General features: G+C 43.4%; 1 protein-coding gene across 1 annotated transcript in view; it reads left to right on the top strand.

Moving 5' to 3' along the window:
- Positions 1–15,126, top strand: part of ARHGEF3 (Rho guanine nucleotide exchange factor (GEF) 3) — a 198,196-nt gene that overhangs the window by 17,691 nt on the left and 165,379 nt on the right. The window contains exon 2 of the mRNA XM_012640761.1: positions 10,858–10,920. Within this exon, the coding sequence (XP_012496215.1) occupies positions 10,858–10,920 (63 nt within the window). The remainder of the gene's footprint in view (positions 1–10,857; positions 10,921–15,126) is intronic.

Genomic DNA, 15,126 nt, shown 5'->3' with positions numbered 1-15,126 from the left:
AAAGTTGGCAAAAGTAAAACAAAATAAATTCACAAATAACCAGCACGGTCTGCCCTCCCCAAGAAAAAGTCCTGTGTCCATTTGCTCCTCTTCGGGAAATCCAATACCCTCTCCTCCGACAACCCTGGGGGGCATCAGGCATTTGTGCACTGCCCAGGGGCTCTGCAGGACCTGCTGGCCCTCGGTGCCTGGAGGCCTTCAAGCTCCTGTAAGGCAGCGAGTCGGCCCAGACACTTCAGCAGAATCTGGTTGGATCTTAGCTGGGGCACAATTCCTTAGGCCCAAGAAGAAGATAATTTAAGCATTATTTAATCAAAAATAGCTCTCCTCCAAAAAAAAAAATCGGAAACTCTCATAAGAGGCTGGCCTAAAGATGTCCTTAAAGATGTCCTTCTCTCTCCATAGGAAAGAAACAACTATAAGGAAAGAACTGTGTAGTAATTAATACCCTTACTCTCAGAACAGTGGACCTGAATATGCCAACAAAGCCTCCTAATCCCTCTCCTCAGTGTGTTGCCTCTGGAGGCCACCCAAGCCTTGGGAACAGCCGGGGACTGTCCCTATGACAAAGGTCCCTCTCCCTGCCCAGCTAGAGCTCCTTCAGCACAGGGGAGGCCACCAGCCTTCAGCATGGTCATGACTAACTTGAGAATAATGCTCTTGGCAGTAGTCTGCAGAGAGGCAATCAGAACAATAACGTGAAAGCCAGTTAGCATTTCTGATGCGGTGTCTGGAAAGATGTCAACTGTGATTAGAGGGACATTTTCCTCCTGCAGCTGTCTTTGAAAGTGGAGGAGGGGCTCACCACAACCCTAAATTACAGGGAGGGAGGCAAAGAGCCCCTAAACACCAGGGACATGCAGGTATTCAGGGCATTCCTTCTTTAGTGGCACCGTCATGTTCTGTCAAGTTTTGAGTAAAAAGTAAAAGTTGTGATGAGCCAAATGGGCTGCAGAGAATGGGAACAGTACTTTGTGCTAAATTTTCTAATCCTGAATATTTGTTTCAAAGTCTATCCCAATCACTTTTATCCTGAAGTCTGAAACTGAGACTTGGATTTTGTAGAATCAAAGCATGTTTATCCAGCATTTAATCCATTTCCCAGGAAAACAGTGTTTTACTAAGACTAGAATTCTTTCATGTCCAGAACTTTCCCAGCATTTCTAAGGCCTAACCCAGCCAGCACACAGAGAAAGCTCAACAAATGTTTGTTGACTGACACATGTAAACAAATGAACCCACTTGCCTACAAAATGGCAAATCTGAAGATGTAGAATACCTTTTCAGGAAGACTAAGTGCTAAGAAGTACTGCCATATAATATCATTTTTTATTCTGGAGCCCATGACATTTGTGAATTTTGACTATAGAAACCCAAGAGCAGCAGGAGACTCAGACAAATGAACCAAATGAATTTTATTACATAGTTTCATTCATTCAACAAAGATTTCGTTGAGCACCTATTGAGTACCAGGCACCATGCAAGCTGCTCTAGCTACACTGGGTAGCAAAAGAGATGCAGTCCCTGCCCCCAGGAAGAATATAGTCGGGTAGTCCCAGGTGATTCCAATGGGCAGCCAAGACTGAGACTGTACCTCGGCGCTGTCCCACTGAGCCTTAGGAAGCTGGCATACTTATCTACCAATTCCAGTCCATCACGGGTGGAAGGCTGGTGCCAGGGGCATTAACTCCGCAGCAGTTCTGGCCTGTGGAAACTGAAGCATGCAGGGCAGTGGTGATTGTGAAGGGGATGTGGGCGGCAGTATCTGCTACACAAGGACCTGGATCTGACACTCATAGAGGAGCCTCAGTCAAGTCATTCAAACTCTTGAAGCCTCAGTTTTCCTATGTGTAATAACTTCTTTGTACAGCTGTAAGGATTGGATATAATGCATGTAAAGCACCCAGCAGGCGGCAGTTTCTTAATAGATGGTTGCTATAAATCCCAGCAAAGGGAAGGGAGTGGGGGGCTACCCTGAGCAGCCAGAATACACAATGAAGAAAACAAACCAGCAACTGAGCTTGTGAGTTCCAATATGGTAGACAACACTAAGTGGTTCTGCAAGGGAGCCTTTTGTTTATTTAAAGGAATGTCCTGATTTACAGGGCAGCTTGGCAAGTGCAGCCCATTCTCTTGCATTTCTCATCTCTGCTTTGTGCAGCCACTTGCTACAAGGACTAGATGTTCCAGACACCAGTGGCCAAAGGGAAGCCTTGTTCTCCCTATGGTTAAAGGCCTGTTGGCATTTGGCAAACTGCTCATGAGTCCATGGGGTGTTGTGGCTGATAAGGTATCACGAGCACCGGGGCCATTTCCAGGTAGGAGAAGGCAGGAACACAAGCCAAGTATGAATGAAGAACTGAGAACTCTCCTTGTAATTTCAGGTTCTCAGTATTATTGGGGATGATAAGCAGTTTGAATTTGAATCATGCATTTGGACAGTCTACGCTGATTGGTTACATGGAGCAATTTTCTATAAATTACACAATTATTTGGGCATTCCCTAAACTACATATAAATGGATAATATTTTTGTTGATAATAGCATCAAACTATTTCATCAGTAAAGAATTTTAAGAAATAGGAGTTTATTGTAGTATTAAAAAAATAAATGAATAAACAAATAAAAGAGAGGCAGGGAAGCTCCAGTGAAAATACTGTGTTACAAACCAGGGACTTTGATGAACCCAATTCAGTGCACCTGAGAGCCAGTAGGAAAAACTATAAAATAATTATAGTAATTTAGAAGGCCTAGAAAAAAGTGCTCTGGTTAATTTGATTTTGTGCTTCTTGTCACATCCTATTGTTGAATATCTCTGTGAATATGAAACCCTTCTCCCACCCATATGGGTTTTTTCCTGGGACAATCTTTCTGGAAAATGTACTTGCCAGCCCTTTGCCCTGGGTAGACAGAGTTTCTGTTTTTTCTCCTGCTCCTCTGGCCTTGAGTGTTTTGGAGAGAAGCGTGGTCTGGAAATGTTTGTTGGATGACAGAGAGTCCTACTGCTTGTTAGCTGTGGGGGCAGACGTGGCACTGGCAGGCTGGCTGCAGTTCCCTGCTCCTCCCATTTCCTTGGTTGAACGTTTTTTCCTTCCCATGGGAGAGGAAGAACTTTCCTTGGTTAATACTGTCTCATCTCTTATTCCCACCAAGCTAAGGGCCAGGTGTTCTGTGGCTAAAATCATGATAGGGGTTTTCCCTAGTTTGCCAAAATCAAGTTAATGAGTATACTTTTAGTCATTTTAAGTATTTTCTTCGTGATTTTCCCCCTGGTGCCTGCACTCACTTGCTGTTACTGCTGCTGTTGCTACTACTACTAATAGTTAATATTTGAGTAGCTATTGAGCGCCAGGCTTTGTGCGAAGGCCGTTATACACATTGATCTATTTAACTCTCACAACATTAGTGGGGTACTATTAGTGTCTCCATTTTATAGATGAGAAAACTAGGGTTCAAAGAGGTGGAGTGATATGGTTAAGATTCCACAGCAAATGTATGGCATAACTAAGGTATAAACTCACCAGGTCTGACTGTAGAGCCCCCCTAACATCTTCAAACTATAGTTAATGGCATCCGAGCACAAAATTGCATATTATGATAGTCAAAATTATTTTCCCGCAGCTCAGAAGGCATCACGATTTCCAGGTTCTCTACCCTCTGAGCACATTGAAGAGAGTCTAGAAAAAAAGGCCCAGGGTTCCTGGATGCTGGAAAAGGGAGAATGTTTTAAAAAGGGGAAAGAAACAAAAAGCCGTGTATTAAAAATGGAGTAGGGGTTCCCTCTCTCAATTCTCCTGCTTACCGCTGGAGCTTTAGACCTGAGAAAAACAAAATGTGGATTCTCTCCCTGCTCAAACGTGAGTGTAGCGAGTCAAGTTCCAGCTAAGGGCAAGTACAAGAACACAAATTCCTTTTGCTAATCTCTCCCCAAAGAAGGCGCAGATGAAAGGCGAGGCATCAAAGCCTCTGAAACCACCAAAGCTGTTTGCCAGCAAAGAGATAAATCAAAAAGGTTCAAGATCTGGTTTAAATTGAATAATTACAAACAACTAATCAGGGACTATTTGCTGCCAAGTCAGGAGCTGCGCTCTCTCCATCAGTGCATTTTTGCTGTTCTGGTCACCTGGTTATTAAATAGAAAAGCCCTGTGATTAAATAACAGGGTTGTTCTGACACTAATCAATTCAATCTTAGCCATTTAAAATTAAGTCAGGCTTGCATTTGTCCTTGTCTTTGTGAAAAAAGTGGAAACGACACACTGCAAACGTGACCGAAGGTATCCAGACAGTATCTGTGGAGAGCCCTGTGGGACCGAGGTAGTTGGAAGAGGGTCTGGCAGCATTTCGGGTCTGCTGTTCACCCTACAGGCTCCCCCATCTCTAGTATCCTCCCTGCCTCCCTCTTAGTGTCAAATAACAACAAAACAATTATACCAGCAGTGACAATCGTAGTGATAGTAATTACAGTAATAGTGATAGTAGCAATAATAATCACCATTTTAAAAAATCTCTTGCCTGGCCCTGTTCTAAATATTTTATATCCTTTAATCCTTGAAGTAACCCCATGATGGAGGAAACAAAGCTTATGGAAGTGTTTTATAGATACTGATATATCCCACACACTTAGAACCTGCCTGGCATGTAGTAGATCCTCAGTAAATACCTGTTGAGTGAATGACAGAATAAAGAAGTCACTGGCCTAAAGTCATGCCAAGTAGCAAAAGGTGCAGCTAGATTTTGAACTCAGTCTGTCTCATTTGTGCTCTTAATTTCCTTGAAGTATATAGGTAATGCTTTGTGAGCCTTTTTATATTGTTTTGAAACACATATTATATTTAATTGTATTTTACATTATTCTAATATAGTAACTTAAAGGAAACACATATATTTTTAAACAATATAAATGGAGAAATAGCATCGTATGGCAGAAAGAACAGTGGTTTGGCAGTCAGGCTGGCCTCAGGAAAATCCCCTCTCCAGCACTCACTAACTTCGTGACCTTGAGGAAGTCACTGCAGCTTCCTGAGCTTCAGTGTCCGTTTCTGTAAAATGAACACAACAGTGCACTTACGCTGGATTAAGGAGAAGCTTAAATGGGACCGTCCATTGAACTGGGAGCACAGTGCTTGGCTTACAGCAGGTGCCCAGTTCTGGCATTTGCGTCCCTCCTCTTGTGTGTTGGAAGACACCTGGTGATTCTCCCGAAACTGCAAAGGATTCCAAGAGGAATTTGGGTCTTGAGAGGATGGAAGCCAAGCCAGCTAAGGATAAGATATTAAGGCTTGGACCAGGGCCAGCTCTTCTTCTGAGAACCCATGAGCTGAGGATAGGATCGGTGCTCTTCCCAGAGAGCTTCCCCTAGAATAGCAGAATGGGTCATTTACTGATGAGATTTAGACGTCCGCCTAGTGCTGTCAGAAAGTAGCCAATCTGAAAAGCAGATAGCCACAGAGTGGCCCGGGAAACAGTAACTCATTGTGAAAGTGGGTCAGAAGATGCAGGTGAAGGCTTAAGGATTCAGGACAGCAGGGTGGAGTGATCAGTAACGAGGCTCTGGCAGAGTTCACCTGATCCATCCGAGGTACTCACATCTCTCTGAGACCTCACATCTCAGTGTGTGTACTTCAGGGCTCTGCTCTATTGCAAATTAACAAAGGGACTTCCTGGCCGTTTTCTGATTCAAGAAGCATAGGGGGGTTTTACAGCACTCCAGCACTTCTAGAAATTGTCTCCATCAAATATGTAATTTATGGGGCTAAGGACCCTGATACTACACCCAGGTCCGTCGTTCCCTCAAATTCTCCCCTGTAACTGCCTTTCCTACCCACCCCCGGATGGGTATGTAGGTGTTGAGACAAGGAGTTCAGGTGCCCATTAAGTTCATTTATGGTTTGGCTCTGCTGGCTGTTTCCTTTCAATCTGAGGTGTTATCTATCTTGGATTACTTGCTCTTCAAGCACAGAGACTGAGTGTCCATGCCATTGCTTAAGGCAGTGCATGGATAGATTTGTTGGTCAGGGATGTGCCTCACCCTTGAACAGATCTGACATTCCTTCCTGTAGGAGGAGTAGAAATGGCCTAAGTCCCGTTTGGACCAATGTCTAAACAACTGTGATTTCCTTTAGCATGTCTATGTATTTTAAGGAAAATAAATGCCCCCACTAGTAAGGAAAAAGCTCTTTCTTATTTGAAAATCAAGAATCTTAGTTTGAACTGGCAGGTTTTAAGTCTCCAAGGAAGTCTGAGGTTGAAGAATTTCAGCCTTCAGTGACCTTTGCTTTTGAGGTTTTGATTTAATTTTGACAGCCAGGTGGTTAGCGGAAGGGAAGGGCGTCCCCTCAAGAACACTGGCCTCTTTTATTCAGTCTTTCTTTTAGTCACCCATTCAGAAATTATTCACTGACCTACTGCTCGGTGTAGGGTGCTGGAGGTTTAAAGTTATGTGCCGAAATCCGAGAGCACAGACTATGGCACAATTACTGGGCTCACCCAAGGTACTTTGTTTTCATGGTTGAAAGGGAAGTAAATCTGACAAGAATAACAGGGTGTGGGTCCTCAGCTCCTCATATTGGCTGGGAACCTGTCAGAGCAAGTGTGTAAATGCACAGCTCAGACATGGTGTCCTTCCTGCCTAAGAACTCCCCCAGGTCACCGAATGGTGGTTACTGATGCAGAGGAAGGAAGATGGCAGGGCCTTGGCTCAGGCCCTAGCCTACCGAATGGCAGGCAGTGGGGGCTCTTCAAACTAGGAAGAACCACAAAATTGATTTGGTCTAGACAGTGTGCTGTGGTCTTCAAGGTCAGTTCTGTAGTATAGAATAAATGTTACAAAGGCGTTTCTGCCCACGTTACTCATGCTCAACACCTTCTGAGACCCTCTCTGCAGGTATGTTGTGCCATCCCAGACTCTGGGATAGGACAGCATGGTGGGGGAGCACCTAGCTTGGAGTAGGACAGATCTGGGCCTGAATCCAGGCTCCACCACTTGCTAATCATAAAACCCTGGGCAAGTCCCTGCTGCTCTCCGAGCTTCCATCTCCTCCTCTGTAGACTGGAGGTAATTATATTATAGTTCCTACCTACTTCATGGGGTGGTCGTGAGGATGGAACGAGATCATTATATAAGGATTTAACTCTGTGGCTGACATGCAGTGAGTGTGTAATAGGCTAGCACTGTCGTTATTATCAGTCTTGTTATCATAATGAATTGCTTTGAAGTTCGGCATGAGTGCAGCGTCCTGCTGCATCCTCTGCTTTCTGAGATGCTCGTTTGTCCACGTCTCCATGTATTGTTTGCAACTGGTGATTTCTTCCAAGAGTTGTTCTGTAGATAATTGGCACGAGCTGAGCTTCCCAATATTTTAGAAATTCCAGTTCCTGGCAGGCGGGATATGCAGTTCCTGTGTGTGGCTCTTCCACCTTCAACCCTTTATCTCCAGGGTTGGCTGAGCAGGCCTGGCTGGTGGGATGGGTGCCCATGGGTCCCCTCTGCATTCTCCACTTGTTCCCCTCTGAAGTAACTGGTGAAGACAACAAGCTTCTCAATGGGAAGAAGACCAAGGGCATCAACAAAAAAAAAATCAAGAAATACTATTTTGGGGGATGCTGGCCATGTAGCAGGTATTGTACCAGGCTCTGGTGTTGTGACCATGACAGACCAAGTCTTGCCTCCATGGGCTTATGTCTCATGGAAAAGGTCAACTAAAAACCAGAAAAAAAATAATTAAATAAAATTATCTTTCTAAAATGGGTCCCCCCTGCTAGTCTCTGTCTCACCACCTTGTCTGACTCATTCACAGCAGAGTTCACAATCTGTAATTATTTTGTTTTCTTTGTACTCCCAATCAGTGGGCAGGGAACATGCCTGGCTCATTCAGTGCTGTATCCCAGGACAGGGCTTTGCATGTCAAAAGTGCTCAGTGAACATAGAGTGAAGTTATAAATGATTAAGCAATGCCTTGTGAAATTTTTGCTTCGAGCCCAGAGTTTAAACTTCAGGCTGCTTTTTTGTTGCTAGCTGTGGTCAGTCACCACTGTATGTAATGAAAATTGAAAAGAAAATCCACTTTCATAATCCAAGCAGCTTTTATGTTGCAAAATGTGTGGGTTTCTTAAGGAGATCATTCTATCCCAGATTAACTGTCTGTGGCTTAATTAAAAAGGCCATTAGAGGACATTTGTCTTCTGAACTTGACACTTGGGGCATGTGGAAGTGTCTGGCAGGTTAGGGGATCTGGGTAGTGTGCTGAGTTGGCCTGGAGAGGGCTGTGTGCCTGTGGGGTGAAGAGCTTCTCTTATTATCCCCTCTCTTTCACCAGTGTGGTGTCTAGGGCTACCAGGCTACTATCAATATGTCAGGTTGACAAAACAGTTGAGCCCTAGGAATAGAAGTATAACACCATAAAATTCTATTATCTGACAATACCAGGTAGCAGCAAACATCTGTGTAGCTTATCGTCTGCAAAACATGTAACAAGAGCTGCCATTTATTGTGTACAAACTATGTGCCAGGCCTTGTCACATGTCACCTATGGTCCTCAATACAGCCTGTCCTGGCAGGCATTATTCCCCATGTATGGATAACATCCCAGAGCCTCAACCTCCACATGGCACCTCCCAGGTTCCTAGGTGTAATACTGTAGCCTCTCAGGGCAAGAGAAGCTGAACTCAGGAAGTGCATGGTTTACTCTAGGCAGCGGGACACCTGGACAGCTGTTCCCCACGCCACACCTGAGCACATGTTGCTCATTGGTCACAGCATTCTTCCACTTGCTATGCCGTGTAGTCTTTCTCCATACAGTGCCCCAAGGAGACCCTACCAGACGTTCCAGGTGGCAGGTGAGACGTAACCTATTTGCCACACATATTTTAAATGGTGTAGGGAAAGGGTTTTGCCCTAGGAATTAGAATCCTGGATTCAGAGTGTTACACTGTAGCCATGTAACTTTGAGCAAATTGCTTCTCTCTCCTGACCTCAGTTTATTTACCTGTAGCATGGGAAATCCCTTGCCTGTACCTGCCTCAAAAAGTCACCATACAAATATAAGCCAGGGAATTTGTTTCACTGACACCACAGTGCTGTTTTTAATAGTACCTGGATGGTGAATCAGTAAGAACCAGGCCCCTGTATAAACATGAAGCATCCTCAAAAATGGCAAGTGTGCCTGGAGTGGTTGTTGGCATCGTCTTCTCAAGCCCCCACCTCTCCCCAAGACCCCGAGCGGAGTATCTGACTTCGTAAAAATCGCTTGGTGAGCTTACTAATGCAGATTCCTGGGTGCCGTCCTGGAATGGCTCCTGGCATCAGCATCTCTAAATCATTCCTCAGGTGATTGTGTGCATGCGGCACCACTGCTTCCATGGGAAAATATGTGGATCTAGAACTCTACTGCTCTGGCTGGAACCATGTGTGCCTTTGAGATCTGAAGTATCTAGGTAGCTGCCTATGCAAAAAGAGACCCCAGTCCCCTCCCCGCCCCGCTGTCTGGCAAACTGTTATTCTTCCTTTAGACTTATTCAAAAGCCTCATCCTCTGGGAAGACCTCCCTCACTCTGCTTCTAGAGTCCTCCAATCATGTTTGGAGCACCTGCTGTGTATCAGGCACTCTGCTAGGGTCTAAAATGCATTATTGCATTTATTCCTCTCCTTTTGACAGTAGAAGCTAATGTTACCACCACTACCCCCGCCCCTCACCCTGGAGTTGAGAAAGGGTTAAGAGAAGTGAAGTGACTTTCTCTAAGATGTTGGGATCTTACCACGTTACAGTTAATTGTAACAGGTCTATCTCTGCTACATGCACATGAGTTCCTAACCATGGGAATCGCTGACCTTTGCATTCCTGGGAGCAAACACAGGGCCTGGAGCATAGTAGATGCTCAACAACCTTTGCTGAAGTGAAGAAATTATAGAACAATTACAGTAATATGGACAAAAACAGTTCTGGTTGCTTTCCAATCTCTGCCTTTGTCCAAGCTCAGGGTTCAGATAGAGGAGGAGAAGGTAGATTTCTTTGGGAGTTGAAGAGCCCAAAGAGCCCCTTTAGACTCTCCTATAACCTCATGCCAGTGACTCTGGTCTTTTGGTAGCTTGGAGACTTAGCAAGTCACGGATTAGGGACTCAAGAAACACTTGACTGGTTGGTTAAGCTAAGGATGCAGAAGAGAAATGGATGTATTTTTGATGAGCTTTATTGTGGTTTGAAGATGAAATTTCTTTTCTTTGTATAAAAAGGAAAAAACATTTTTCCAAATCTAACTTGGCACACTGCCTTAGTCAAAAATTTATAAGTTCATTTCAAATACAATTATCTTCAGTTCAATAGTGACTTTTCTGAATTTGGGGTTTTATGGCTACAAAATAGAAAGGTTAGAGAAGATGTCTAAGGTTCTTTCCAGCATCGTGGTTCTGTGATTACATTAGGACCTTGGCTGAGTTTTAGAACAAAATTTAAATTACCCAAGTACAAAGCAGCTCTAAAAATGGAATATCTTCAGATGAATTAGATTTTCTTTCCAATCTAATCTCTTCTTACAAAGTAGTCAGAATCTGAACTTTGTATCTAAATTTCTAAGCTGTGATATATGGCGACATTTAGGAAAAGGGAAACACAGAAAGAGACAAACTGTAGCAGCATGAGTAAGAATAATAATATAAACCAATTATCCTAGAGCTTAATAGTTCCTCATAATTTCTCAGGTCTTCTTAGAACTGTTCCTCTACATAGCTTGGTTAAAGGTTTTGAGTAGCATGGTGGAAATGGTAAGGATTGCATGTGCCATTTGGTTGCTTTTTTCTTTACTTCATCAAAGCTATACTCTCTGTTTACATTTGAACTTTGTTTTATTGTTTGTTTTGCAGCGAAAACGGAAGCAGAGCGCCCAAGATGAAGATGCTGTTAGCCTTTGCAGTCTCGACATAAGTGTAAGTTAGTTCTTTCTGCCTCCCTTGGCATCTCTGAACATTATATTTGTTAATATGCTGTGTACTTGAAGTGGGCTTCTGGGATCTGACTCTGGAAGTTGTGACTTGGGAGAAATTTTTTTTTTTTTTTAATTCATTTCACTGGAGAAAGCTGTGTGGCCAACTTAAACTTCCAAGCTGAGTTGTTTATCGCCTATGTCTTTTCTCTCCTAAAATGAGTTGTGAACTCAGTGCATCTGGGTAGAATCTAGTAAATCCTGCTGTGCTATTTTAGAGGCTAATTCAAGAAGATGGCCCAGATGTTTATCCCCCTTGGGGGTGAAATTACTGGGTTGGCCAGACTCAGGCAGCCAGTGGCCCAAAGGCCGGGAGGAGACTCCAGCGGCGTGGTGGAGGGCGCCTTTGTTTTCAGTTTGAGTCAGATTCTATGCTTGCCATTTGTGTGACACGTTTCCTCACCTGTTTCCTCATCTGCAAAATAGGGATGAAAAGACTTAGCAAAATTTTTATGAGGGTCAAATACGACAAAAAAAGTGAGAATACCAAACACATCTCCTGGTATGTACTAGGCACCAACTGAACGTTAGCCTCATTGTGTTTTTCTCTAAGCAGAAGTTTTGCAAAAGATGCGTAAGTGACTTGGTAGTGGAATGTTGGTGATGATGGAGGTAAAAAGCTTCCTCAGATCTTGTAGGCCATGTCCTTGGATGCTTACTTTCAGCAGCTTTCTTTGCATGGCCTCCTTTTCTCCCCACTAACAAGATTTGAAGCCTACCTGGGCCTATGACGCTCTCATTATCCAGGCGCTGGGTGTGGGGTGGGAATTCAGGCCCTTTCCGGGCTCCCTGTCTATTCATCGTTTATGCTTCCCTGGGGTTTAGGCCCTGTGCTTTGTGGGTCCATTAACGTTAGGCCCTGGTCTGTCTTCTCCACAGAGACCTTGAAAGCTACTCTTATGAGATGAGAGGGCTTCCATGCTAAGAGTTAAGAACCGAGTTGTGATCTTGGCTCTACCTATAACTAGCAATGTATCCTTGGGCAAGTCATTTTCCCTCTCTGGGCCTGTTTCATCATTCGTTTAAAAAAAAAGATTTGGAAACAGGTCTAAAACTTTTGTGAATATGTGAAACTCGTCGAATATGGATTGTCAGGTAGTCATCTGATGACATTTATTTATCAGTATAAACAACGCTCTTTTAGTTATTTTTAATTATTGCAGATTTTTATGTGATGCAAACAGCCATGATGGAGTGAGCCTGAGCTGGCATCTAATTAATGCACTTGAGTGTCTTTATTTCACCATATGGTGTTTGTCTGTTCCCGTCTTTGGACCACCAGATGAAAGGAGTTGGGCCAGCTTACTAGGTTGCCACAGTGACGGGACAAAAAGATGATGTTCTTCTCGGTTTTACTTTACTCATTGAGTATTTTGTTATTGACAAGCAAAGTCTTGGGACTTCCCTTATCAGCAATAAGACTCTTTGTGTTTGAATTTTTAAAATTTTGTGAAAATCTATTTTTAGAATTTAAAGATTTTCAGCACGTAAAGACTGTCAGTGTTTACAGAGCCCTTAGCTGTCATGTGTTCCAGTCCCCTTACTTTGCAAATGAAGAAGTAGAAGCCCAGGGAGGTGTAGTGACCCCGGCAAGACTTTAATCCAGGTCATTTCTAAGATCATGCCTCATCTTACATTTTTCTTCAACTATATATTGATAATTTATTTTTCAGGAAAGCATGTCTCCAGATTTTTTTTGTTATCAAAGAACCACTAAACTCTATTATATTAAAGAATACTTTGCAATTATGAGTTGTGATTTGGTTTTCTCTCAATTGGCATCAATGGTCTTGCCTTCCCATCAAGGTCTTTTAAGCCTCAGAAAATGGATAATTCAACTCCTTTTCTCCTTGTGCAGCTGCAGATAATGTTTTCCCTTTCTTAACCATCTCATGTGTCATGTTTTGTCACAGGAAAGGGACTTTTATAGAAGAGAAGTCTGCCCCTCCACCACCAGCAGGGCTATGCTTAGGGATTTGGCCCTGGCCAAACTCATTTCTGATTTACCTGCCTTTTTTCCTGGATCTTGGCAAACAGGTTTCCAGAACTTGGGCTGAGTTTCCTCCATTTATGGCCGCATAGTAATATGATAGTTATAGAATTAGAGGAATCCTAGAAGCTGTTGGAGGGACATGAATACTGCTGATTTGCAGGCTCCACTGACCATTAAAGTCATGTGGAGACCCAGGAGGTGTGACAGATCCAGATGTGGCCATGGGGGCAGTGCGACTAACTTTAAGTACCTTGCACCCAGCAGACACTCAGGAGAGATGAGTTGAATTGAATTAAGTGGTGGGTAGAGCCACACAGGAGAAGATGTTTTGCCATAAAGACAACAGTGGCTACATGAACATCTGAGTCCAATAAGTTAATTGTTCTCACAAACAAATGGCTTTTGTGGGCTACCCAAAGGGATTTTATATTTGTGCTTTTAAATGGGGATATCCAGTAGACTCCCAGTCCCTAATAGCTGGCAGTATTACTGAAGAGTTTCTCTGAGTCTGCTTCTATGTGTAGTGGAAAGTATCTGAGGGAAAAAAAAGGTGGGTTCCAGTGGATGACTCATACCAGAGGATGCGAGGGTTTGGGAAAGTAATATGAGTAACTCTCAATTTCGATTCCACTTAATGCGTGGAAAGATATTCACCAGGTGTGTGCTTTGAACAAGAAATTGCTAGATGAGGGGACAGGTGTTGTTTGGGGACCTGGTCAAGTTTCTGTTGAGTCCCAGCCCAATGCTGGGTACGCAGTGGGTTCTTGCTAAATACTGTTGATTGACGGGTTTGTTGTTTATTTATTTTTATTCTTCCATGTACTTTTTAATTTATTTTTAACATTTATTTATTTATATATCAATAGATTCAGGGGGTACAATTGGTTTTTTGATACATGGATGAATTGTATAGTGTGAAGTCAGGGCTTTTAGTGTAACCATCTACATTGCACCCGAAAGGTAATTTTTGATCCCTACCCACGTCTCCTCTCCTCCCTGCTTAGTCTCCAAAGTCCATTATACCACTCGGTATGACCATGTATACCCATAATGATTGATGGGTTAAAAAACAAAAACAATGCATTCCCCTAATGTGTACCCCTTTTAAAGAAATTTATCTGTGACATAAAGTTGGGAAATGTTAACACAGATGAAATCCCACTTTGATTAAAAAGTGCCATATAGAACCCTTCAGGATGTCTGAGTGATGATAACACCAGACATTCCCACTGACATGTTGCTTTGTTTTAAAGCCGTGGATGATGGTTCTGTTAGGTTCCTGGAGGGGAGTTTCCCTACTGAGCCCCTCTCCAACCTCCTGTTGAATGTGGACTTAAGAGACCAAATAGGAGTGAGTAAGCTAAGAAAAGAGTTTGTTCTTACAGAACAGGAATCTTCAATTGTTAGGGGAAGGGGGATGTGTCACTGACTCTTTTGGGGATCTGGTGATAGCACTGGGCTCCAGAAAATTTTACCATTGATGTGTGATTTTAGGGGGTTCGTGGACCCTAGCCAAGATGCTATATTAAGAGTTCCTCTTACAGAGGAAACTGGAAGGGCCTTAAAGTCTGGTGATGGGCGACATATCTCCAAGTAATTGTTCTCCCACCCTCCACCCCCAGCACTTAGTGAAAAATGAATTCGGACTGGAGAGTCATCGCTAGTTGATGATATAATTGGTCTCTGTTTTTTCCCTCCACTTCACCCAATCCCCTGGCTGAGCCCCCAGCTTCCTGGCAGGATAGGACACAACTATTCTAGAGGAAAAATAAAAAGCAATATACACTTTTGACAACAGTCCGCAGAGTGCAGAAGGCTCCCAGCAGCCACCTACGAATCTCCTCTCACGTCAGAGGATACGAGTGGGATGGCTTCAGAGAGCTCGCCTCCCCCACAGAATTTAAATTTTCTAGTTTAAATTCTAACATGTAAGAGATGCCTGAGCGATAGGCAGGAAAGACTATCGGTGGGAGAGACAGGTGTGTTCCGAGGGCGGGAACAGCTCAGCACTAGGACCCCTCCTTTGCTCAAGACACAAATGAGCTCTGGGTGGACATAAAAATAGCCTCCAATGATAAAGTAATTTAGAAGGTGAAAAAGAATATAAAAAATTTGGAAAATGTGAACAATAAAATACAACAATCCCACCTCAAAGCA

This window comes from Propithecus coquereli, unplaced genomic scaffold (genome assembly GCF_000956105.1).
Source record: "Propithecus coquereli isolate 6110/MARCELLA unplaced genomic scaffold, Pcoq_1.0 Scaffold1, whole genome shotgun sequence".
Lineage (NCBI taxonomy): Eukaryota > Metazoa > Chordata > Mammalia > Primates > Indriidae > Propithecus > Propithecus coquereli.
The sequence above is the reverse complement of the archived record's forward strand: the minus strand, read 5'-3'. Positions and strand labels throughout refer to the sequence as shown.